Consider the following 27,175-nt stretch of genomic DNA (forward strand, 5'->3'; position numbering starts at 1 on the left):
ATTATTTCAATAACAAAAGATAAAATAAAATCAAATTGTTTTCATATAAACTATAAGCTATTATGGAAAGCTTATGAAAATAAGCTGAAAACAACTTATGAGCATGTCATAAAGGTATTTTCATACGCTCCCTCAAAAACTCTCACAAGTGTAAATAAGTAAATCAGAAGTCCAAACAGGTCATAAAAACTGTTTTTGTAGTAGATAAAATTGTTACTCACCGGTGCTCCAAATGCATGTTGGAAAACTTAATATGCCATTTAATCTTCGTAAGCACCATACTACGAATTAAACTCTGACGAAACTCCTAGTAAGCATCATCCTTGCTACGATATAATCACTACTCACCTAGAATACTAACTTGTACCTAAAGCAAACAAAAACAAAAAAATCTTTACAATGCAAGCCACAAAACTAGAAAAAAGAAGCCTACCAAAAATAGCGATACAACCATCATCATCCTGCCTAACTAGTCATTTCTTCGTAGTACTTTATTTCCTTTGTAATTTGTGCCTCAGTAAGAGATAGGACACTATCATTCATCTATCCTTGCTGATTTAAACGCCGAATACCAAGCATTGTAGTCAAATCAACTTTTACAAGTTGCAAAAGAGAGTAAGATTACGCAATGCAAAATCATAAATAGCAAGTGTGTATCTGAAATACAAGACATGCAACTTATGTATTGAATATATATATTGAACTCCAATGCAAAATCAACTTTTATGGTAAATTTTTTTTTGAATATATTTTAAAAACAACTTATATATTGATCTAATAGTTTTAAGTAGTTAACCAAGAAATTAAACTCAATTGGTTAATAAGCTTTACCGAAGGACCAATTGTTTAGGAGAGCCTAAATACGATTTCTAAGAGAAACAATTTTTGGTTAGACTTTAGTTACCTTTCAATCCGGATTACTCGTGCCCCTTTTCTATGAGAACCAAAGGGTTAACAAAAAAAAAATTAGGTAGTTGAATATATCATTTTATGGTATGCCAGATGTCTTATGCACACAAATTGAGACTAATTCCTTCTGGATGCATTTGCTCAACATAATATGTTTTTAACATAGATTCAATTTTTTTTGTATAAGTTAAAATTATATCAATGGAATCTTATTCATAAATATTTTGAGCAAAATGGATTTTTTTTTTTTTTTATTAAAACGGAAAGTTTTCGTGTGAACCGAATATTCTTTGTGGGCAACTAGAGAAACTGATTTTCAAGTCGGGACACAATAATAAGAGAAAAAAATGTGAATGAAACAATAAAAAACATAACTATTCAAATAAAATAATTGTATGATTTTTGAATATGAGATATGAGAATTTTAATTTTTTTTTTTTGCATACTGAATTGGAACTTATGTTTTTTTTTTTGAAAGCTTTGGTTGGAGAACATGAATTGTGAGATGGGAACGAGCTTTCCTATTTTCACTCCCCTTGATGGAGTTTCAAGAAGTTTCTTAATTTGAATTCATTTATTGTAATTTATTATAGTTATTAAAGTTTATGGTATGTGTTGATAGTGGTAAGAATTTTTATTTTATGATGTGAACTAGACACCCTTTACGGACAACTACAAAGATTAACTGTTCGAGTCGAGTGTGACCATAATAATATAATCGAAAGAATGAAATTGAAACATTGGAAAAAATAACTATTCAAATAATACATGTTGTTCAAACAATGGAAAATAACAGTACCAATACTGAATGATGAGAATATGAATGCTTTTTTATTGTGGATACCGAAATGGAACTTATGGCTTCTTTGAAAGCCTTGATTGGAGCAGGTGAAATGTGAGGGTGTTCCTATTTTCGCTTCCCTTGCTTGGTGTTTTAGGAAGAAAAAAAAAAATTTGAACTCATTTATTGTAAATTAAGGCATATGGTATGTGTTGAAAGTGGAAAGAATTTTTAATAAGAACTTAATTAAAAAGTTGAAATAAATCTTTACTAGATAAAAATTTAATTATAGAGGACGCGTCGTGACTTGTGAGAAATTGACACTGAAAGCAATTTGGATTGAGGAGGGACGAGAGAGCTTTGGTTTAGACTTTCAACACAGCATCACAGGATACAAATCGCTTTTCACTCAATGTCTGCCGCCACAAATCCAATGGTACACGCTACCTCATCGTCGTTTACTCGAATGTTCTTTTCATTTATCTTTCTGTTTAATTTTGAATTGGAATTGGAATGAATTTAACTGAACTATTATTATTGTTGTGTTCTTAATTATTATTCTCTTGGCGACGAAGATGTCCAGCGATAACACGTCTTATGGAAAAGTTCCCACGATGGAAGCAGCGGTAGCATATGTCGAGGCTGTAAAAGACGAGTTTCAAGATGAGATAGAAAAGTATGATGAATTTTTAAATGTTATGAAGGATTTCAAGGCTATGAGAATTGATACAAATGGTGTCATAGCAAGATTGAAGGATTTGTTTAAAGGGCATAAAAATTTAATTTTAGGATTCAACATCTTCGTGCCAAAAGGGAGTGAGTTTGATTATGGCATAGATCCATTTGGAGTGTTGGAAGAAGCAAAAGCATATGTCCATGCAGTAAAAGTTGAGTTTCAATATGAGAGGGAAAAGTATGTTGAATTTGTGAAAGCTGTTAAGGATTGCAAGGCTGAGAGAATTGATACAAAATGTCTCGCGAAAAGAGTGAAGGAACTATTTAAAGGGCATACAAATTTAATTTTTGGATTTAACAACTTTCTGCCAAAGAAATATCAAATCAGTACTGATGATGACGATGATGATGATATGAGACTGACGAAGAAGCAGAAGACATGGAAGTAGATCAGAATGACGAGGAAGTACTTGACAATGAAATAGAGTTGAATGTGCAACTTCTTTAATGTCTACTAGTTAGGGTTCATATAGATAGACTATACTATACTGTGTTTTTGGCTTCCTTTAACGTGGTACGTATGTGCTTGTTGCCTAGCTTACACTATATATGGTGTGAGCATTTTCTAATGAAGTGCCTAGTTTTTCTTTTTGACAGAAATAAAGTGCTTAGTCTTTTATGTATATTCATTGTTTACCATCAATAACTAAAATGCATAGTTGTTATAAGCAAGGTTTTAAATAGTGGTTTGAGGTCTCAGTCACGTTAAGGATTTTGAGATTTTGGCTGGTATAGATGTTGCAGTACAGGAGTCACACTTAATGGCCTAAGCCTAAGTGAATGCGATGCAGTGTTGTCAGATAGCAGTGCTATATCATAATGGAATTTTAAATAGCCATTTTTGTTCCGCGATACACGTTTCAGTAAGTATTTCCATTGTCAAATAGCAGGTATAGCACTGTATCATTGAAAATTTGAACCAACTGCTATTTTATTTTATGTAATCCGCGACTCACAACACTGATGTGGTGTGAGTCTCTTGTGGTCATTGTGATGAGAATTAATCACAATTACAAAAATCTTATAAAAATTATTTATACTATCATATACCGTATAATACCACAATTTGTCAATTTCTCATGGTTTCCTCGTAATTTCATAACTGAAATTCTTTTCATGATTTTGTTTTTACTAAAAACAAAATTAAACACTAATAAATCTAATGGGACAAAAAATTTGTTCTCTACTGTTTGTTTTGGCTGTAACGACACTTTGTTGTGACATAACATCGTTTGTCTGCTGTCGTTTGTGGAGGATTTAAAAAGAAGCAATGTTGCATTGTAGGGAACTTTGGGGTTGGATATGGTTTCAGGAGAGTTAATGGTGAAGGGTTTTTGAAGGTTGAGGAAGATTAAGAAGCTGAATGAGGAAAATGGTTTATCTGGTTTGGTCATGATTGATACTGAAGGTAGTCAGATTCATGTTGTTGATCATGGAGCACACCTTCCTTGGTTCAAAAGTTCAAAATAAATAGTCAGATTCATGTTGTTAATTTATTTGCATAAACTCTTTTTCATAAGTTCAAAATAAGTTCAATCAATCCAAAAAGGCCCCTAGTAAGTAATATTCTTTGGAGTTCCTTCTCATAGGAAAACCTAAAAAATACTTATTAAAAAGTAAAGGAACTTATAACAACTATGCATTTAGTAATTAATGGTAATTGGTAAACAATATATAAATATAAATAAAATAATAAGTACTTTATTAAAAAGAAAATAGAGTATTCACACCATAGATAGTGTAAACTAGGCAATAATTAAGCACTACACGTTAAAGGAAGACGAAAAATATTTATATAAACCCTAATTTTTTCTTTGAAGGATATAAACCCTAGCTCATAGACGTGACAAAAGTTGAACAATCTGCTCCATTTCATTGTCAATTCCGAGAGCCTTAAAATCCCTCATAACTTTCAAAAATTCATCATAATTCTCCCTCTCATCATCATCAACGTTTGTACTGATTTCATATCCTTTTGGCAAGAAGGTGTTGAATCCCAAGATTAAATTTGTATGCCCTTTAAGCAGCACCTTCACTCTTTCTACGAGACCACCAGTATCAATTCTCCTAGCCTTGAATTCTTTCATAACATTTAAAAATTCATCATACTTTTCCATCTCATCTTGAAACTCAACTCTTACTGCTTTCAGATATGCTAGTGCCATTTCAGTAGTCAAGTGCTTACTTGAACCCTAATTGAACATGAAGAGAATCAAGAACAAAATAAATTGCTTTCAGATAAATTCATTCAGAAAAATAAATTGAAAGAAGATTAGAGTGAAGGAGGGAAGGAGAAGGGAGAAGCATACCATTTTGTGACGGCAGGAAGTGAAAAGAGCTCTGTGGCACTGCTATTTATAAAGGGTAAACGGAAGAAGGATACGACAAGTTAACCCTACTTTAAAAGTAAATCAAATACTCCATCCGTCCCTAAATATAAACAAAATTGATTTTTTAGGTTCATTCATCTAATAATATACATTATTAAATAAATGAAGTTAAAGAGTCAATTTTGCTTATATTAAAAAACAGAAGGAGTAATAATTTTTCTATTTTTATTATCAAATCAATTCTGGAAAAAATAAATAAATAAAAAAAATTGATAATTTTTTTTTTTCAAGAAAATTTGAGTATAAATATAAGGCTTAAACATGCTATTCTTCTGTCGTCGTGACATTGCATTGAGCTGGTTTGTTATGAATTAAATCAAAAGTGACTTTGACGTAAAATAATTTAGAGATTGTTTTTTTAGAGATTTTATGAAAAATTAGAATCTATTTTACGTTTGTTTACCAAATCACCACAATAAAAATAATATTTTTTTAAAAGAATTTAGTTTGTTTGGATATATACAACTATATAAAAGAGATTTTAAGTTACAAAATTAGTTCAATATTGGACTCATATTTTTTCTTTCTCCTCTATAAAATAATCTATTTTTTGAGAAGTTACTCTTAACAACTTCTCATTTGAAGTTGTTTTAAGATTTTATAAAAATTAATTTTTTTAAAAAAATTATAACAAACTGACGCAATACTCTTATAAGTGATTTTTTTTTTTATTTAAAAAAAATGATTTTATTTTATTTTATAACAAACGGGCTAAATATATGCATGGGTAGGGGGTTCGAACTTTGAACACTTACTTATTCATCTTATAAAAATGAACATCAGTTACCAGACTCCATGACTTTCGGTTCCCGTGATTGCTAATCATTTCAAACAGACCCTGCAATTACTAATCAATTTAGTTTTGGTCCTTAATCTCATTTTATTTTTTTGTTGATGCGACTGATTTTTGGGGACGAGGTTGTTGCTAAATGTGAAATATCATGGTTTACTCAAATAAAATGACTTGAATGGACGATTTTGCCCCTAATGAATCCAACAAACATGAAAAAAAAACTATTTTGCACTTCTTCTTCCCTTTTTTCAAGCCCCCGCCTCTGTCACCTGTTATCTCTCTTGAAACCCAACTCTCGTTCGACCTTCTTCTTCAACCCAGATGCCTGTTTCTGCATCGTCCATTGTTCTCTATCTAGAAATCCTAGTTCTTTCCCTCGCCCTATCTCCTAAATAGAGAACACCCTAGTTTTTTTTTGAAAGGGAACCCTTAGTTTCTTATATTTTATTTTTTTACAACAACTTTCTTATTTTTACCATCAAGTCCTTTTTTTGTGAAATTTTAATCATCACATATTTTTCCGTCAAAAAATAAAATTAAATCAATTTTATTCCTTATTTAAACATATCCAACCTAATTTGTTCGGATTTAAATCTAATTTAAAATTTCAAACATATTGATTTATTTTATTTATTTATTTTTTATTATCATGAAATTGGTACGAAGTTTTCCCCATTATTGTTTAATGACTAATCTCTATCAGAAAATTCACCAACCCAATTTTTTCGATGTACTGAGTTGATTGTAGGTTTAATTTGATAATCATCATACTTTTATATCATTATTCCTTTTTGAGGATGTTCATGGGTGTGTGTCGACCTGCAAATTTGACGATCAAAATGGACTCAATTAATTATTAAAACTCGTTAATTTATAGATATAACCTAACCCAACCCAACCCGATAAACCTTGCATAAGATTGGTTCGGTTATTGAGTTTGGGTTTTTGAACCTGTGAATACTTTGAACCCTTTGTTTCTGTGATCCGTCTCTTTTTATAAGAACATACAACAAAAATTACGAATATTAAAAGAGAGAAAAGAGGTCTACATCATATAATAAGATCTCTAAGCTTTGTTTATGATGATCCAACGTTGGAGCCTCAACTTAATTTAGCAAGGACACAAACATGGACACCAAACAAGACAACGATACCAACACCAATAATTATTGTAAAAAATAACATAGTGTAATCATATGTGTCAGTGTCGTATCGTGTCAGTGTTGGACACCGGCCGAGACACACCTAATATAAAGAGTGTCACTGCACATCTAAATAATACTCAATCCGATCCTATTTATTTATAAGAAAAAATTGACTTTTTAAATTAATTTAGTAATTGATGTATCTTATTTAAGATATAGACAAAATAAATTATTTATACAATTAACCAAAAAGTAAAATGTTTACTGCAATAGAACCGGATAAATTACATGGGAAGAAAGACCAAATTATAAAAAGTTTGTAAACAAACAAACAAACAAACAATACGGCTGGTGATTGTTCTAAGTTACATCATTGCGTTAACCTCCCCAGTTTGTTGTGCGACCAAAGTCCAAACATAAAACATTGACGGAGTTTACAACAAAACCCTCCAAACCCCAAAATCTATCTATATTGCACCAAACTTCACAACTTGGATCTCACATTATATACTTCACTTCACAACACAACTCTATTGTTTTGTTTTGTTCCCAGCAAAAACCTCAACATGGCCATGGTTTTGAAGTCAACAATGGCCGCTTCAAGCCTTGTAAGGCAATCTAGTATATCTGGAAACCCTTCACTTGATTTGAATCATCGTGTTTCAAATCTTAGATTTAAGGGAAAACAACATGTTGTTAAGGTTAGAGCAACAGTGGAAGTGGGTGGTGTGGAGGATTTAAAAAAAGAAGAAGCAATGTTGCATTGGAGGGAAATTTGGGTTTGGATATGGTTTCAGAAGGAGAGTTAATGGTGAAGGGTTTTAGAGGGTTGAGGAAGACAAAGCTTGTGTGTACTGTTGGTCCTGCTTGTAGTTCATTGGAGGATCTAGAGAAGTTGGCATTGGGAGGAATGAATGTTGCTAGGCTTAATATGTGTCATGGTACTAGAGAATGGCACCGTGATGTTATTAGGAAGATTAAGAAGCTTAATGAGGAAAAGGGTTTCTCTGTTTCTGTTATGATTGATACTGAAGGTAGTCAGATTCATGTTGTTGATCATGGAGCACCTTCCTCGGTTAAAGTTGAGGTAATGATCTTACTTATAATTAGCATATGTTAGGGCCTCTTTGGAGGATTGACTTATTTGAGTATATCTACTGGCATAATCACTCGTGACACTGTTTTTTTTAGAACTTATGAAAACATCTTTTGCAGTTCATAAGTTGTTTTCAGCTTATTTCCATAAGTTCTCTATGATAGCTTGGAAATTAATTTGGCTTGATTTTCCCTTGTTGTAGAAATAACTTATTCATAAGCAATTATATGATAAGCGCTTATGCTATAAGCTGCAAATTAAACCCCCAGGGCCGTATACTGAGTTTTCAACAATAAGATGCAAAATAGTTTTCTATCTAAACAGGGCATAATATAATTTGTGATAGGCTGGTTTGTGTTTGAATTTGAATTGGGAACTTTCCAATTCTTGTTTCAATTTCAGGAAGATTCAATTTGGTTGTTTACTGCTGAAAATTTTGTGGGTTCTCGACCATTCACAGTTCAAGCAAACTATCCAGGTTTTTCTGAAGGTAGCAATATTTTGCTGAATGAGTAAAGAATTGACCATTTCTTTTTCTTTGCCGATGAATATACATGTTATTGTGCATTCAAGTGAATTCTGAATTTGGTTAATGATTGTCAGGTATTGAAGTAGGTGATGAAATTGTTATAGATGGTGGAATGGCATGCTTTGTTGTCATTGAAAAAACTGGAAATGATTTGCGTTGTAAGTGCATAGATGCTGGTCTTTTCTTACCCAGAGCCAAATGTAGTTTCTGGAGAGATGGAAAGCTTGTCGGGAGGAATTACAAGCTCCCCACTCTATCAACAAAGGTATATTTTGCTGCGAAGCGTTTTTCCCGCACTTATTTAGTTAAGATCATGCAGGACAAATTTTCATCCGGGACAGTTACTTCTATATGATGTGAACTGCTGCCAAAACCCCTGTTTGATATTTTTTTTTGCTGATCTGATGAAATAATATATCAGTTCAAAAATCCACGTTCCATTTGTCAAGACAGTTAAATTGTATATTAGTTGCTTCCTAGACTTGTTTTGACTAGTTTTCAAATATTGCTTATTAGAACTACTCTAAAGAGCAGGAATTACTGGTAGACTTACCTTCAATTACCAAGTAAATGTTGCAAAGTCTTTCCCTTTTACAATTTTAGTATAACTATTTCTATACAAGTTTGATTGGCAAAATGATCAGTATAGCACACTAATAAGCTACTTTATTCAGATCTGAACATTTCATATACTTAAATTATAATGATGTGAGTGAACTTTTTTATTTATTTTTGGTATAATTCTTTGAATAGTGGCTAAGAATTTCAAATCTTTCCTTGATATGTTTTATCTTATAAATTTATCCACAGGATTGGGCAGATATAAACTTTGGTATAGCTGAGGGTGTTGATTTTTTTGCCCTATCCTTTGTCAACCATGCTGACTCTGTTAAGGATTTAAAGAACTACCTCTCTGGAAAATCAACCAAGTAAGGAAGCATAGATTCACCGAAGAATCATTTATACAGTTTATCAATATATTTAGCCAATTGGTCCTTTGAAAAGATGCTGATGTGTTTTCTTCTGTATAAGTGCTTTAATTCAAAGTTATTTTAGCACAAATTAAGAATGTTAAATGGTATTTTCAGATCCATAAAAGTATTGGCAAAGATAGAAAGCTTAGAATCCCTTCATAATCTGGAGGAAATAGTGAAAGCGTCTGATGGAATCATGGTAGCTCGAGGTGACCTTGGAGTCGAAATACCACTTGAGCAGATTCCTACAGTTCAGGAGGATATAATTCACATTTGCAGACAACAAAATAAGCCAGTGATTGTAGCTTCTCAGCTTCTTGAGTCAATGATTGAGTATCCAACACCAACTCGTGCCGAGGTAAAATCAATTTATACATCCACGATGATCGTAAACTTAGAGCAGAATTCCTATCTATGATAATAAGTTTTCAGTTTTTCTTTTGGAATGCTGAACTTGTACTTACCTATTACAATAAATCTTCGCTTTTATGCAATAAAGGTAGCAGATATTTCTGAAGCAGTTCGACAGTACGCGGATGCTTTGATGTTGTCTGGTGAGTCAGCTATCGGTTCATTTGGACAGAAAGCATTGACAGTGTTGGATATGACCAGCAGTAGAATGGAATCATGGAGTAGGGAGGAAAATAGACAAAGTCTTCTCAATCACCATAAACTTGGAGCATCATTGCCAGATTGCATCACTGAGCAAATATGCAATTGTGCTGTTGAAATGGGTACTTCATATTCCTTCTTCCCACCTGTAATCATATTAGTCCATGTTTAGATTCACTTTTGGAGAATTTGAACTGTGTGCGGTGTGACTACATGTAGTAGCCACATCTAGACCGTCCGATTAGATTTCAATTCAGATTTTGATTTTTTTTTTTAAACTAAAATAGTAAACTTGATATTTGGACTGTCCAGATTGGCTGGCTGTGTGCAGTCATGGGGTTGTGGCTACACACAACCCAAATCCACTTTTGAAAGACTTAAAATTGATTTTTGTATGTTTGGGACTTCTCAATTGAAATTGATTTTTTTCTCTTAAATTCATTCAAATTTGAAGCAAAGACTTGTAGCTTTTGACTCAACGTGACTTTTACACTAAATTTTTTTGTTCAACCCCCTTTGACATGAACATAACCAAACATAAATCATTTATCTTAAATTCACTTTCAACTAAAATCAACTCTTTAAAATCAATTGAATCAAAATATATTTTTGTCACAGTAAAATCAAATAGACACTTAACCTTGTTATGAAATCTGCATAAGTAGATTATTGAATTCACTCCTTTTGTGCTTGTCTGTGTCTGTCTGCAGCCAACAAACTTGGTGTGGATGCCATCTTTGTTTACACAAAACATGGATATATGGCATCATTACTATCTCGCAACCGTCCAGATCCTCCCATCTTTGCTTTCACCGACGATGAAAGTACTCGAATGGCTCTGAATTTGCAATGGGGTGTTGTACCACTTCTTGTTGATTTATCAGATGATGCTGAATCAAATATCTCAAAATCTGTTCAGCTTATGAAATCTAAAGGATTAATCAACAAAGGAGATGTTGTTCTAGTGGTCTCAGATGTTGCTCCAACACGTTCAACTCCAATGGCTCTCCAATCAATTCAGGTTAAGACTATTATCTAGAATGCATGGCTGCAAAAATATTGAAAGACACGTGTTTTTGTATTTTGTTTGCTTGGAGGTAGGATATTGTTGTTGTTATTTTATTGTATAATTGTATTCCTAGTTTGTTGTCCTTATGTAAGAATATTACGACAAGTTTTATGAAATTATTATTATTTTTAGAACTGAGGCACCCCTTTATAAATATGCTTCTGAATTCTTGAAATGCCGATTTTGCACTAGTATATACTAGTTATATTGATATGTTACAGAATACTACAAAGGCAAGCTCCTTAGTGGAACAATATCATGCACATCGGTGGTTGTTGAATCAAAATCTGACGGTCCAGATTTCAAACTTTGTAGTTTAGATATTTTTCAGAAAATAAAATAAAATCTACATTAAAATTTAGAAGTATGGTTTTGATCTAACAACCACCAATGTGTCGACCATATGCATAGGTGTGATTGCAACCAACATAAATCTATTCATAGCTTTGTCTTTCCGTGCAGAAGGGGGTGGATCTTCCCACATGCTTCTGATTCTTAATTTATAAATTGGTAACTATATACGGCCATATATATATATATATATATATATATATATATATATATATATATATATATATCTTTCTTGACCGCTACTAATGACTAAGATATAAACAAGGGTCTTAAACAATTATACATGATAAGGATAAATTAGGCGTAATTTAGGCACATAAATTGTCTAACACTGGCGTGGACTGTCATCAATATATTGAGGTTGATCAAGAACAAGAGTATTAGGTGATAATTAATTCCTAGGTAAATTAAGCCTACATTTGAAAGGTGGATAGTGAAGACTTACGTAACGCAATAATGATACAATTGAATATTGTCTGAGTTTTTTTTTTTATTTTTTTTATTTGATAAAATATTTTTAATAAAAAGTCTTTGAGCTTATCTATCAAAAACAATTTGACAAGGGAGTATGTTTCTTGTATTTGTCTTTTTTACTCCTCTTTATTTGACTTTCTTTTTACTTTTTTTTTTGTCTTTAATCAGAATTATTTTACATAACTATGGTATGTGGAAGCAAAGTGATAATTGACAACTCTAGCATTCAAATACTTTTTTGATAAAATAGTCTACTATCTGATATAAAATATTGTAATTTCAAAAAACATTTAATCGTCCTCCTTTTCTAAAACATTCAATGGAGGAAGCAATATAGAAAGGAAAATTCTCAATTTAAACAAAGTCATTAAACCTATAAGAAAGTTGAAGAATGAGCAGAAACATTGGCAGATCTTCTCACATGATCAATTAGAAAAAAAGAAAATAAATTACTAATTTGACGACAATCATTAATCACTACTCCAAAGTATGACAAATCATTAGAAGTGGCCTTTAAAACTTGGGCAATGTTTAGGGAGTCTCCCTCAATTACCACAGAACGTACACCTAAAACAAAGCTCTGATAATCCCTGACGAAATATCCAATACCCCATAAATTATACTTTCAGGGTCGGCAACATCCACATTGATCTTAAATCAAGTATTAGGAGTGTGAACTGAGGGTGCATTAGAATCCATCACCACTTGAGTGTTAAGCACCTTGTTGTGTTCATCTATGATATTTCAAGCTTTACACACAATTGCTGCTCCAACACGTTCTACTCCAATGGCTCTCCAATCAATTCAAGTTAAAACCATTATCTAGAATGCATGGCTGCAAAAATATTGAAAGACATGTGTCTTCGTATTTTCTTAGGTTGGAGGTAGGATATTGCTGTCATTGTATTCCTAGTTCTTTGTCCTTTTATATAATAACAATACAACAAAGTTCATGAATAATAATTATTTTTGAGAAATGTCGGAAACACTTTCTTTTTCATTCTCTTTAACATTCATTTTCTTATTGTATGAAATTTATGTTGGTCTCACTATTTTATGTAGGATTAATTTCATCCAATAAAAGAATGAATGTTAAAAAGAGAATATCTGCAACACTTCTCGTTATTTTTAGAACTAAAACATCTGTTTATAAATTCATGATGTGCCGATTTTAAACTAATTTATGGTCCTGTTATATATGATTCTACGTTTAAAAATCCAACTTGACATCAGACCGATGAGACTTTAGGTTATGTTTTACTGTCTTAAACTCTTTAAATCAAGAAGAAGTTGCTAACAACCCGCCAAAATAACCTAACAATACTAAAGACTGATTGAATGTTAAACGGTTTAATCGTTAGGTTGAGTTGGATTTTTAAAACAAGATATCACATGTCAACTTTGATTATGATAAATGGAGTTGCTTGTCTTGAGCAACAACAAAATACTACGAAGACAAGCTCATCAGCTTGCACGCAAAACTAAACTATTCATAGATTTGTCTTTCCGTACGAAAGGGGGATCTAACCACATGGTTTCTGATTGTTAATTTCATATATTGGTGACCGTATGTATATGGCCATATATATCTATTCATTTCGTTACCTATCTATGACTAGATATAAGACATGATAAGGAATTAAGGATAAATTAGGTCTATGCATAAAAATTTGTCTAACACTTCGGTCTGGACAGTAATTAACTAGAATCCATAACAATTGAGTTTGAAACGTGATTGATATATTGAGGTTTCTTAAAAAAACAAATGGTTTAGGTGATAATTATAATCCTAAAATTGCAAGGTGGGTGGTGAAGAGTTGCGTAAGACAGTGATGATGCACTTGAAATTCAAATTGTCTTTGAGTTTATTTATCAAGTACAGTATTTATTCTTTTATTTGTCGTTAATATGAAAATTTGCAGTTGATTTGTGGTCCGAAGCAGAAAATGGATAGAATCCTTTACAAAGTCGTATTAATAACTCTCACATTACCAATATGGCATGATATATACTTTTTTTTAAGCAAGCGTGATATATACTTGGATCTTTTACTATTTGATAAAAATTACAGTTTAATCTTTAATCAAGAGTTTAATCCTTAATCTCAACATTTGCACCTAAGTATGTCGTCTTAAGTTTACCAAAAAAAGTAACAATAATAATTTTCTTGTATAAAAACTACTACTATATTTGGAATGAATTATAAGCAAAAATGTTACTCTTTATTTATCTTAAAAGGTGAATTTTTAATCATAAAAGATAATTAATCATATTTGATATATTTAATATATATTATCTTTTAAGACTTGTAAATTCAATTACTCAATTGATAGTATTGATATTGTCACTAAAAAAAAAAGATATTATTGATATTGTTAGATTGAATATTTTTATCTAAATTTAATTGTGATAAGTAAATAATTCGATCCTCTAAAAATAAAAAGTAAATAATTCGATCTTTCTTTTATAAAATTGACGTTTAGTTTTACTGTTTGATAAAGCCGATAAACAAAAACCTAGACCTTTACCAAAATAAGACAAACCGTAACACGTAAAAATTTCCCCCAGATTTTTGTAGAAGAAGCAACAACAACAGAATAATAATTGGATAATTATAAGAAAAAATAAATAAAAATAAAAGGAAGAAAATGAATTAAAACAAAAAAATCATGATTACTATATATTTGTACATGTTGTCACGTCTTCTTGGTTCTTTTATAGCCACAAACATAGACCGCGCACATTAGCCACCTTTACTTCTTCCTAACTAAACTACGCATCTTGAGCTTCTTCTGAAGACTCTACTCTCCTCTCCACTTGCTTCTTCCTCTAGAACAAAAAGTTGAAACCTTTCAAACTTTCTCTGCCACCAAACCAATTTCTTTCTCTCTCTCTCTCTCTCTTATGGCGTTTTTGAGACCAACCCTCTCTCAACTTTCCCTTTCACAATCCAATTTTCCCAGAAATTCTTCATTGAATCATCCAACCCAACAATGTTTTTTTCACAAAAGGATCCTAAAGTTTCAAAATTCCAAGTCTTCCAGGGTCTGTTGTAGTAGTTCTCAAGATGCCAAGAACCAAAACAATGGCAAGTTTCTTTTTCTTTAGAGTAGTCATGATTTTACTTTAATATGAATTATTGTTTATTTGAAATAATTAAGAAATATTAACAAAATTTTGTAGCCATGTTTGTATGATGATGGATTATATAGCAAACAATTGTTAAAATGAATTGTTATTTTATGTATTGGTGTGTTGATTCGAACTTGAATAGAAATACTCATGGGATGAAGTTTGATGTTCGTTTATTATTTGGATGGTATCACCATATCAAGAGAAAACACTCAGGCCCTTACAATTTGGTGCTTCATGTTTTGTTATGTGTTGACAAAAATTAATTGAGTCAATTGATTTTAGCTAAAAGTGAGTTGAACTAAAGTGATTTATGTTCGGATACATTTAAGTGAGTTGAACAATATGTTTTAGTGTTAAAATCAATTCTAGAATCAAAAGCTTCAATTTCTAGCTTTAAGTAGAATCAGTTCTAGGTGAAAAATCAATTCTACTCAAAAGCAACCAAACATGACGGAATCAATTCTACACTTCCATAATCAATTTTGGCCCTCTAGATGTGAAACCTAGAAAAAGTGTATGTTGTTGTCTTTTGGCAAGATAAGTAGATATGTTTGAGAAGTAGCTAAGATTTGAATCGCTCTCACAGACACGGACACAACACTTACAAGTTGACACATGTAATAATTTGAGAAAGTGAAATATTTGAATGTAGCCATGTGTTGGCGTTGTATCAATGTTGAACACCGATGCATGTCCGACACCGAACACACCTTCAATTTGAAATGTCGGTGCTACATGTAGGTGATCAAATAGAATATTAAATAACTAACTTTACCTTTTGATGGCTTCACTCCACTAATACTGTATTGATTTTCAGGAGAAGAGCCTCCAGAGTCATTATTTCTGAAGGAATTAAAGAGGAGAGGTATGACGCCTACATCATTGCTTGAGGATTACAAGCAAACCAACTATGGAGTTGATGAAGAGGCGTTTGTGAATGAAGAAGATAGGGGTTTCCTGAACAGAAAAACAGTGTCAACCAATATTGAAAGGGGTCTAGAGAATCAGAGGGAACGGTCTATGGCGCTGAACAGTGAAGGTCTTGAGGTTGATCCATTGTTAACTTTCCTTCAATAATATATATAAAAAATCGCTGATTTGGTATTTTGTTTACATTGCTCTTTAATGTGTTGCATTGTTTGTTCTACTCTAAGGTTGTTTTGATGCAAAGAAAGAATACTATAATACTAAATACTAGCTTTTGCAATTCAAACCACCGAACTTGATCTGGCTGTTTATATTGAAATTTAAATATTAGTAGGAAAACATTGAGACTTAACATCTTAATCTGATGTTTGGAACTTAAAGGTTCTGATGGTTTTTGTAAAGAACTAGTTTGATATTTTAATAATTTTTGAAATAAAGTTTGTATGTCAGTTAATCAGTTTTCCACCGAAGAACTCTATTCTCATAATTAGAGAGATAAATATGATTTCATAAGTTAAATTCTAATAAACATTATTTCTTTTCGCTTGCTTTGCATAAATAGTGATTTGAAGTGTTTTACATAGCTTACATGCTTCCTATGATAGTCATCAGAAATCATTTACATATTTATCCATTTCAGGGCTTGGTACCTCGAGCTAAACTTCTATTGACACTTGGAGGAACATTCTTCTTGGCATTTGGACCATTGATCCTCATAACCGTGGCATTTTTTTCGGCTCTTTACTTCGTAAGCTCTTCTTGCTATCAACTAATGTGACGTGTTCTGTTTTATGACCTTACCGTTTGCATGTTCAGTGATCTATATAGTATGCATTTTATGATATGTTAACATGATTTTTCTTTCAACCATAAATTAGTAATTGAATTGAATAACAATGGATGGACAAACAGAACCTAACCAACTAAATTGGCAAACTAAGCCTTCAGAACATTTAGGTTATATCCTCAACTAAATTGGTGAACTTATAAAAGTTTCAATTTAATGTGTATAACTGTTTTTGTGCATTCAATTCTTGGCAGAAGCTACTTCATTTCATCATGCTGAAGCTCATGATCTTTGCTTTATCTTCCCATCTATCCTATGGTTTATATTTAACATTAAAAAACAAACTTTACACAACATGAAATATTTTGATTTCACCCTGTCGAAAACTGAAAACTATTTAACAAAATAAATTCATTTTCTGTTTGCATCATGTTGGTCTTGCACTAAACTTTGCTTTTGTTCCTCAATCCTCATTCATTTTTCACATTGAGTCTGTTTGTGCTTGTATGAAATAGTGGACATGGTTGATGCCTTCATGTAATATAGAACATTGATTGATTGAATCTGTTTTTGTGGCAGTATTTCGGACCAAGTTTTATCCACGACGGAAGCAAGATGTCAATATCACCTCCACAATATGTGGACCCTTATGCACTCTTAGAAGATGAAAGGATATCTCAGATAGCTCCTCGGCTAAATTAAAGGCAACATCACACGTACTTTTCTCTTAGGAACCTATAGTCACATAAAGTTTTACTTGGCTTCTGTTGATTAGTTCCTTTGTAAAATATCATCCAGGGAGAACTTGTTATGTATTTTGCAGTCATCATTGACACAATTATTTGCATGTGTCTTTTGCATTTTGCATATATGTTATGTATAGTTTATTTAAATCTAAATGAAAGCCTGGTTAGAAGTAGCATCAATCTTAATATTAGTTAATTTTGTCGGGAATAATTTGCAAATCAAATGAAGTCCCTATACTTGTCAAAAGAAAAAAGTAAGCTTTTCGAGCATACTTATGGAGTATTATTTACTTAGGACTTGTGTGAAAATAGAAGGAACCATCAGTAATAATTTTTCAAAAAAAGAAGTACACTCGATAGAACATTTTCTAATCCTTGATTGCAACGTGAACAAATAATAATCTTAATCATAAATAACAAATGTTTTGGATTATTTGAATATGCAAATGGCTAAGATTTGATCTTCTTCAAGCTTTTCTAGCAAGTCCACACGAGGCGTTTCACATCAACCCAATAAAGAATGATACTATACAATACTAATCTCAACAAACATGATTAGATTCCCTCAACACAAAAAACATGATTAGATTATATATTGATATTGAAAAGATATATGTATGCTCTTACATTTTAATTAATCTAAGCAATGCATAAAATAAGACCGACTATGCTAGTCCATATGAGAATATTTCAACAATAGTCTCCAACATACGGATTAATGTTTGTTTTTTAAAGTGCGGGGTGATTTTTTTTCTAGGTCTTGTTAACCATTGTCCTCAGAGCAATGGTTAAGGAAGCCAAAAGTAACATGTTTGCATTAGTTTCAACAATATTTTGACATTTAAAAAGTTAAATTTATCACCTTTCACCATTTTTCAATACTATATATATATATAGGGGGCATATCACATGAGAATGGCTTTTGTATGTGAGAATGGTGAGAATGAATTGCAGCCATTGGATTAAATTTAGATGGTGGAGATTTTAAATTTCAATTTAAACAATACCTGCATTGTATTCTCAAGGGCAATGGTTAATATTCTCCTTTTTTTTTTTTTTTTTTTACAGATTGGATAATAGTAATTCATAAAACACCTAAATTTGTTGCAATAAAAGAAGCGATATAAGGAGGAAATTTGTCATGGGTTAAATTTACGAAGTGGAATTAAATTTACAAAGAATAAGTATTTTGTGAACTTTTAATTACCACTTTGAGGATAAGGCGTTTGTACAAGACCAATAGAATGTAACGATTAAGATATGTCAATGTAATAGAATAGTTAAAGTAGGTAAAGATTATGATGAATTAGTTGTATTAGATATTTAAGATGTGAGTCGTCATATTCTAAAAGGATCGAGAGGGACCCTTATGGTGAGTCATTGGTTAAGTTGTTAGAATGTCAATGCTATAAATAAAGAAATGGTCATTGTGTAATCATTATAAAGAATGAAATGAAGAAATCTGTTTGTTAAAATAGTGTAATTGTAGGTTTTAGTCCCTTTTAGAGTAATTTCTCCATCCTATCAAAAACAATACCCTAAATTGGTCCTTTTGCCATGACTTCTCCGTCCTATCATCACTACCTTACACTTATTAATTAATGAAAGAAGCACTAAAAGGAAGCATAAATCTACAATTACATACTCACATTTAAGTTTTATTTTTTTTAATTTTTTTTTATAAATTAATGGTATGCTTATTAATTAATTAAAAAGAAGCACCACAATTGTATCTCATTTTTTAGTGAATATGTGAGTTTGTGTGTGCACGTGCGTGCGTTTGTGAATTACATGTATTAGTGTTGGTGTGAATTTTTTTTTAAGAAGTTAAAATGAAATTTATTTAAAATACAAAGAATCCTAGCAAGCATAAGGAATGTTAAGTTAGAAGACTTAAAAGAGCAACATACAAAGAAAAAGTGTCCGTATATATGCGGAACATCCAAACAAACACCCATGTATCAAATATAAACTTTTACGAGCAAACCAAAAACACCCTCCAAACCATTAAAAAACCTCTCCAAATAACCATCAAACCTACCAAAAACCCATGTAACCGCACCTTAAACAAACCACACCAGCTAACATCCGTGTATTTGAAAACCAAGAAAACCCACAAAAAGCATAGCCACCACAAGCACCACCACCAAAACTACCATTAACCACCACCAAAACCAATAAACCCCATTGACGCTCTCATCAGCCACCACATCACACCCCTAGCCACCACACAACCACCACGAAAACAACAACGAAAGCAGCAACGGCGTTTTCGATGCTCTCTATCACCACTTCATCACCACCAACACACAAATCCACCACCACACCGCAGATCCACCACCACACCACTACAAGTCAGACTCTTCTCTCCACCGATCCACCAAAACAGCATCGTCGACACCACTACAAAACCACCACGTCATCACCACCTTCACGTTCTATCATCGCCAAAACCGTGCCCTACTCCACCACAACACACCAACAGAAAATAAAACACGCAACAATTCAAAACGGAAAAAGTCTCCGCTGTTTCGAAGAGGAACAAAAACAACCAAAACACACAAGACCATCGGAGAACAACAACCTTAACGCTGGCACCGACAGATCTGGCGTTTAGAGGTGGTGCGGAGGACCGCTGTCACTCGTCGCACCACCACCCTGACCGGCTACATCTTGCAAATTGAGGGTTTGGATTGAGGTGGAAGAAGGTGTAAGCGGCTGCTTGTTTTTATTATTACTTTTGGTTCTTTGTGGTTTGCATGAATAAACTTTGTATTTGTGTCTATCCTTTAAACAATGTATCCTTATGATAGCTTTTATTTTTATTTAATATTTTTCCTTTTAAAAGAAAAATTAAAAGGTAAAAGATATAAAAAAAATATTAAAATTATTGTGTTGATTTTAATGTGTCCTGTATAAGAAATAATTTGAAATATGTTGAAAGTGATTAACATTTGCGTATATATCTTAGACCATATCTAGCCTAACATAACTATTTTATTGCTTATAGCAAAATAGGTAATAGAAGTAATAAATTAGAATAATAGGATATAGATAATAGACGAGGAACTAGAGAAATTGTGGTCCTGGTCCGATGAAGTCTAAATAAGCATGAACTGAAAGCATATGCAAAAGTTATGTTTCCTATGTTTCCAATTGCTTGGAAGGTATTCCACATCCACTCCAACAACAATCCCTGCTTGTCGTAACGACATGGTGTCCTTTTTCTGCATACATATCCAAGAACAAAACAAAATATTCAGCTAAAATGAAACGTTATTAAATTTAGAAGTTGCATTTAACTCTCCGAAAATATGCTTTAAATGATATACATATCAATTCTATATATGATTCATCGTAAACTTAATTTGTGTGAGAAACAGCATTCACATCGTCATGCATGTTTAGAAGGAATGTGCGTATATATGTAATTAAAGAAATGTCAATACTCATAAGCATATTTTTTTAATGCAGTTTCTCCTTAATTGTATATGTAACTGATTAAAGCAGTTCCTAACCTGCAACTTTTGCTATGGGTTGGAGAGGCCAATGCCTATGGAAGCATAACCAAAAGACATGATGGCAGCAACAATAGAGAGCCATGAAAGTTCATGGAAATATGGAATTTGGCTTAGTAAAATCTGAAAGCTTCCAAAGATGGCCATAAATATAAAGTTGGATATATTGCAGTTCGCCAAATACCCTTTCTTATGAAAGCAATTGGATTTACTTATTGCCCTGGTACAAAAACATTGTTATTACCATCATCATCGTGAACATTCTTATTTTAGAGTACTAAGAAATGAAAATAATTTATTTCATCTTTCTTAGCTTTATATATCCGCTCATAATTTTGGTCTTGTTTGGACAAACGACTTAATTATGTGCTTAAAACATAAGCGTTTTCATATAAGTGCTGAAGTATAAAGTATTTTATGTACCAAAAGACAAAATAAAATAAAACTGTGTTTGTTTAATCTATAAGCTATTTTCAAAAAAGAATATTACAGATCTTATGAAAATAATTAATTAATTAAAAAGAAGCACTACAATTACATCTCATTTTTAGTGAACATGTGAGTTTGTGTGTGTGCGTGCGTGTGCGTGTATGAATTACATGTATTGGTTTAGTGTTTGTTTTTATTATTACTTTTGGTTTTTTAAGCTTGCATGTATAAAATTTGTATGTGTGTCTATCCTTTAAACAAATATCCTTGTGATAGCTTTTAGTTTTATTTAATATTTTTTATTTTAAAAGAAAAATTAAAAGGTAAAAGATATATATATTTTTTTTTTACTTTTTTGATAAAAAAAAAAATGTTTGAATGACGTGATTCAAGCGGACGAGAAGAACCTAACGAACTAAACTGAGTTGCTCTTGAACTTTGAGTGAGTCAAACTCGAACTAAATAGTAGGATTGTTTCAAGCTCGAGTTGTAAACTAATTCTAATCGAGTCGAGCTCAGATGAGGTTGACTCGGGTCATTTTCAGCCTGCAGTTGGATGTGGCAGTTACAAGAGATAAGGGGAGTAATGAGGTGGGTTACACAAAATTAAAAAAAAATAAAAATTATGCTTTCAAATTCAATTCATTGTTAAGGTGTTTGGTTTCCCTTCATAATGTCTGTCTTTCAAGTGCTAAAAGTAACTTTAATTTTATAAAATGTTTTTTGACATATAAAATGTTTTTTGACATTTTCTTAAGAAATCAATTTTGAGGACTAAAAACAATTCTACTAGAAGCTACTATTTGTAGTTTTTTATTTTAGATTTGATTAAAACACAAACTTATGATTCAACTTACGTTTAGATGAATGTGGATAAATACAAATTATTTTATCTGCAACTCACTTTTAGTAAGAATCAATTTTACAAAATCAATTCACTCAAAATCAATTCTTGTCAAAGTATAACAAAACATACATGTTTGGGTAGCAGGTGTGACACATGTGTACTAGCCAAAAAGGGGTGTTTCAAGCAATTCATTTGTGGGGTGTCTCTTTTACATTATTGTTGTCTCCCAAAACACTGTTCAACTTATAGTATAAAAGATATCAATCCCACATGGATTGGGGAGCAAGAAAAATTGTTTGCAAGAAAATAGTATATAGATAAAGGTATGTGAAAACAGTTAAAAAGACTTACAAATTCTCAAAGGTAAAAGCGTTGTTTAAACAAAGAATCAACTATGACAGAGCTTTACTACAATCTATAGAGATATAGCTTTCTATGGCTTCATGGAAACTTGGTGGCCACTAGGAGGTGTTTCACCCAACCTTTATGTTAAGCACGTGAAGAAGTCTTATTTGAGTACAATCACCTAATCTTAACATATAACATTGCTAGGTTAGGTCATCAACATTTTCCACCGAAGTAGTACATGTTGAGCATTTTTTCTATGACAAGAGTCCTAGTTAGATCTCAGAGCTCCCAACCTCTTCCAAGATATAATGCTCATGCAAAATAGTCTCTCTTGTTCCCATCACCTTTCAGTTCATAAGGACATAACTCGTATCTAACAAAAAATTTCCATTCTCATACTCTTTCAGCCTCAGGGAACTATAGCATCAAAAGCAAAATAGATCAAATTTCACTTTTAAATGTTTTGAGTTAAAAGAGTTTGTTTGAAAGAAGCGTGAAGGAGTTTATCTCATGATGAGCATAAACACGAAGATGGAAGTGAAATGCAACATAAATGAAAACATTAAAAGTTAAATTAATAGATAAATAGAGCTAGTAATTGTTTACAATCCAAGAAGGAAAGAGGTGAGCATGAAGCATCACCCAAATAATACTAACTCTAATCACTAAGACCTAGAATTCATGCTCGTCTATGGAGAAGATGAGAAGGAGTGAGAACGCTAGTGCTACTCACCCTAGATGGAACTTGACCGCTCAATTCACAAGTGTAAAATTCAGGACCCTTTGACACTAACATGTTGTTGTCCTTTTATAGTGTAAGGTCAACCATTATAAGTTGTACTCTTTGGTCATTTCCTCTATTAGCTCTCCTTATCTTATCTTATCTTATATGCTCCAGACATATTCCTTTATTCATCGTACTACAAATCATTGGTGTCAGCTCAGAGAAGATAACCATTAAGCAAAGATAGACATGGTTTCATGGATTTGTACTATTGTACGACCCAACTGGCGATCTGGAGTCATTCTTCATCACGTTCCATCAGACATCTTAAACAAACATTACTAATTTAAAATGATCAAACTACACTAAAAACTAATTAAAACAATAAATTCCTAAATAGTCGGTGATTAGATGTTTTAGTTCATGCATTCACTCATTTTCTCGTTCATTATAGGGGATAAGTGCAACGTGATAACCTACAAATTTGTCGGTTATCAATTGTGCTTGGATATAAAAAATATATATGATGATTCCTATAAACAATAAAATTATTTTTTTTTTCCTTATGAAATGCTATTTTTTAACATATAAAAGTTGACAAATAATTTTTATTTTATAAAAGTGATCGTTAATTTATTGATTTTTAAAACAAGTGTTTCGGTTCACTTCAATTTACAAGGTATTGTAGAAGCTTTCAAATAAACTTGTTGAATCAGAGTAATATTGTATATAAAAAGAACGAGTAATATTTTAAAATAGTTACCACCCATAACATTTCTCTTTTTTTTTTTTTTTTTTTTTTTTTTTTTTTTTTTATCAAGACAAAATAAAATAAAATAAAGCAAATTAAGATAGGAGGAACCCCTCAGTCCCCAAATGATAACAAGTACATGTTTAATCAATAAAAGTACCAACATGTGTAAAGTATATTCAACAAATGGTAGAATGGGATTAACTAGAGTGAAAGGGCTTATAGGTCTTGAGGTCTGTGACAATTCCTTCAATTGATCCAACTGCAGCAACAAGAGTGACAATCAAACAAAACCAACTTAGCAATTTCATTCCAATCCATATAGAAGAATATTTGGGCACTTTGGCTTGTGTCAAGTACATCTCTATTGGAAAGTACACTGTCAAAGGAAAGAATGAAATAGCTCCTAACAAACCCACAACGCTGTTGAAGAATGGAAATATCATAGCAATCACTGTTGTGAATATCACATATAATGTCCTCCATATCACCCTGAACATGTTCATTCTCCATGTGCCAACCAATGGAATTTTTACATAATATTCTTGTGTCACCAGTTTGCTTTGTGGCCAACGTTTATTACCCCAACTTTCCACAAGTGAAAATACAGGTTGTCCAAATACCTGTACATATATAAATCCAATTTTAATTTTCTCTACTATAATATATTCATTCATTTAGTAACTTTGGTTTATAAAATTACTAACTACCTGGTAGGCTCCCACTAAGTGAATAACGATGAAAAGATTACCAATATCAACAAGCCAGAATGGTTCATAAAAACCAAATCCAGTTAAAAAGTTTCCTGGTGCTTTGTTTCCAAATGCTGCATATCCTACAAGACCACATAATGCATAAAAGAATGTGGTGATTGTAATTCCAGTCAAATTTGATTTCTTCATGACTTGATTTTCCGGTGGGCTTGATTTTAATGTATCCTGTATAAGAAACAATTTGAAAGTAATTAACATTTGCTTATATCTTAGACCAGTAAACATAATTATTTTATTGCTTATATAACAAAATAAATGAGAAACTTGACAAATTGTGGTATTAAGCACTGAATTAAGCATGACTATGAACTGAATTAAGCACTTGATTTGCTTAAAATTACTTACTTGTATCTCAACAATTACGTTACTAAAAGCATATGCAAAAGCTATGTTTCCAATTGCTTGAAAGGTATTCCACATCTTCTCTGTACTTGTCACATCCACTCCAACAGCAATCCCCGTAACGCTTGTCGTGACATGGTGTCCTTTTTCTACATACATATCCAAGAACAAAACATTCAGCTTAAATGAAACAATATTAGATTTTGAAGTTGCATATATCTCTCCTAAAATATGCTTTTTTAGTGCACATTGTATATGTAACTAATTAAAGCAATTCCTAACCTGCAACTTTTGCAATAGAGAGACCGATGCCTATGGAAGCATAACCAAAAGACATGACGGCAGCAAGAATAGAGAGCCATGAAAGTTCATGGAAATCTGGAATTAGGCTTAGTAAAATCTCAACAATTCCGAAGATGGCCATAAATTTATAGTTGGATATCTTGCAGTCCGCCAAATGGCCTTCCTTATGAAAGCAATTCGATTTTTTTATGGCCCTGGTTCAGAAACAAGCAAGAATTGTTATTACCATCATCATCATGAACATTCTTAGTTTTGGTTACTAAGAAATGAAAATAATTTATTTCCACTTTCATAGCTTTATATACCAGCTCATGATTTTGGTCCTGTTTGGACAAACGACTTAATTAAGTGTTTAAAACATAAGTGTTTTTCATATAAGTGATTAAGTATAAAGTACTTATGTAACAAAAGATAAAATAAAATCAAACTATGTTTGGTTAATCTATAAGTTATTTTCAAAAGGAATACTAGAGAGCTTATGGAAATAATTTCTGAAAACAACTTAAGGACATGGCTTGAGGTTTTTCCATAAGCTCTCTCTAATAGTCTCACGAATATTTATGTCAATAGATAAGATCAAATAAATCAGACACTCAGTACGAGAGAATTTTTAGGTTCTTACACCATACTAATGGATCCTGTGATGGTGTAACCAATGGTACAACCCACAAGATTTGTGTACTGAGCCAATCCACAAAACTTGTATTGAATACCTCCTGTAGAAAAAGAGGTAGAAAGGTTACAATACAATTATTATCAACTTCAAAATAAAATTGACACGTGTTTTGGTCCCGCGTTGAACAAGTTGTCAATATTAGGGTATGCATTTCTACAAACAAAGAATGTATTGTTTGACCATGTATTCTTTCAATGGATAAGACCTAATCATGAAACTACATTTATGAATTTTACATGGTTAGATCTTTTATGTAGTTTCTCTGAAAAACAAAAAAAATATATATACTAGAATTCAATACGAATAAATTGTTTTACTAAAGAAATATTAACAAATTGTTATAAAAATATGAATTTAAGTCATATTACGAACACAACTTGAGAACTATTTTTCTTGATTCAACCAAATTTTCACCTTGGTTTTATCTTTAGCAATTTTAAACTATGACTAGAAAGTGAAACATCAAAAACTGAATTTTGAAAAAACAGACCAAAATCTTTGACTAGAAAGTGAAACATCAAAAATTGAATTTTGTAAGTAAATTACCTAGAATGTTTTGGACCATCTTCATGTATGTAGGGTTTCTGGTTCCATGAATAGGGTCAGGATACCTATAGCAATCAGCCATTAGAATAGAAGTGAAGAGAGTGACAAGGGAAAAGAGTATGAGAACAATAGTCCCTCCGATCCATCCCAACTGAGCAACGGCCCATGCCAGCGACAACACTCCAGACCCTATTACAGCCGTCACTATGTGTGCACTCGAAGTGAACCATGTTCCTTCATGCACATACAATTATTTATATATCAATGTTAAAATAACAACATTGTAATAACATGTGAAATTGAAAATAATAATAAAATAAAATAAAATAAAAAATCTTTTATGGTTTTGGTCACATAAGATACAAACCTGTTCGTTTCATGCGACCATCATCATCATACTTTCCATCTTCTATGGAAAAACTACTCTGCGTTATTGTCATGAATCTCTTTGTTTCTTTGCAAACG

General features: G+C 32.0%; 3 protein-coding genes and 1 long non-coding RNA gene across 5 annotated transcripts; 2 read left to right on the top strand and 2 right to left on the bottom strand.

Moving 5' to 3' along the window:
- The first annotated feature begins 7,074 nt into the window (after positions 1-7,074).
- Positions 7,075-11,167, top strand: LOC25485305 (pyruvate kinase isozyme A, chloroplastic). Its single transcript, XM_013614499.3, has 7 exons — positions 7,075-7,840; positions 8,252-8,339; positions 8,453-8,643; positions 9,189-9,307; positions 9,467-9,710; positions 9,852-10,086; positions 10,675-11,167. Exons 1-7 carry the CDS (start codon positions 7,541-7,543, stop codon positions 11,001-11,003), a joined length of 1,506 nt encoding a protein of 501 aa, XP_013469953.2. The 5' UTR covers positions 7,075-7,540; the 3' UTR covers positions 11,004-11,167.
- Positions 9,375-11,036, bottom strand: LOC112416599 (uncharacterized). Its single transcript, XR_003007157.2, has 2 exons — positions 10,605-11,036; positions 9,375-10,110 (listed from the first exon to the last, which is right to left on the bottom strand). It is a non-coding gene; the product is annotated as an uncharacterized lncRNA (long non-coding RNA).
- A 3,397-nt stretch (positions 11,168-14,564) lies between the features above and the next one.
- LOC25485306 (uncharacterized) lies at positions 14,565-17,630 on the top strand. 2 transcript variants are annotated; one of them, XM_039829983.1, is made up of 4 exons: positions 14,565-14,946; positions 15,811-16,040; positions 16,561-16,694; positions 16,737-16,785. In XM_039829983.1, the coding sequence occupies exons 1-4, from the start codon at positions 14,763-14,765 to the stop codon at positions 16,768-16,770; spliced, it is 582 nt and encodes a 193-aa protein (XP_039685917.1). In that variant the 5' UTR covers positions 14,565-14,762; the 3' UTR covers positions 16,771-16,785. The 2 variants fall into 2 exon arrangements, with proteins under 2 accessions (XP_039685917.1, XP_013469954.1); XM_013614500.3 differs by lacking the exon at positions 16,737-16,785 and adding an exon at positions 17,287-17,630 and having other exon boundaries at positions 14,566-14,946; positions 16,561-16,668.
- A 6,639-nt stretch (positions 17,631-24,269) lies between these two features.
- Positions 24,270-27,150, bottom strand: LOC25485307 (amino acid permease 6). Its single transcript, XM_013614501.3, has 7 exons — positions 27,078-27,150; positions 26,711-26,944; positions 26,111-26,204; positions 25,468-25,682; positions 25,189-25,334; positions 24,781-25,008; positions 24,270-24,693 (listed from the first exon to the last, which is right to left on the bottom strand). Exons 1-7 carry the CDS (start codon positions 27,148-27,150, stop codon positions 24,271-24,273), a joined length of 1,413 nt encoding a protein of 470 aa, XP_013469955.1. The 3' UTR covers position 24,270.
- Positions 27,151-27,175: the final 25 nt, after the last annotated feature.

The sequence above is a fragment of the Medicago truncatula genome, chromosome 1, assembly GCF_003473485.1.
Source record: "Medicago truncatula cultivar Jemalong A17 chromosome 1, MtrunA17r5.0-ANR, whole genome shotgun sequence".
NCBI lineage: Eukaryota > Viridiplantae > Streptophyta > Magnoliopsida > Fabales > Fabaceae > Medicago > Medicago truncatula.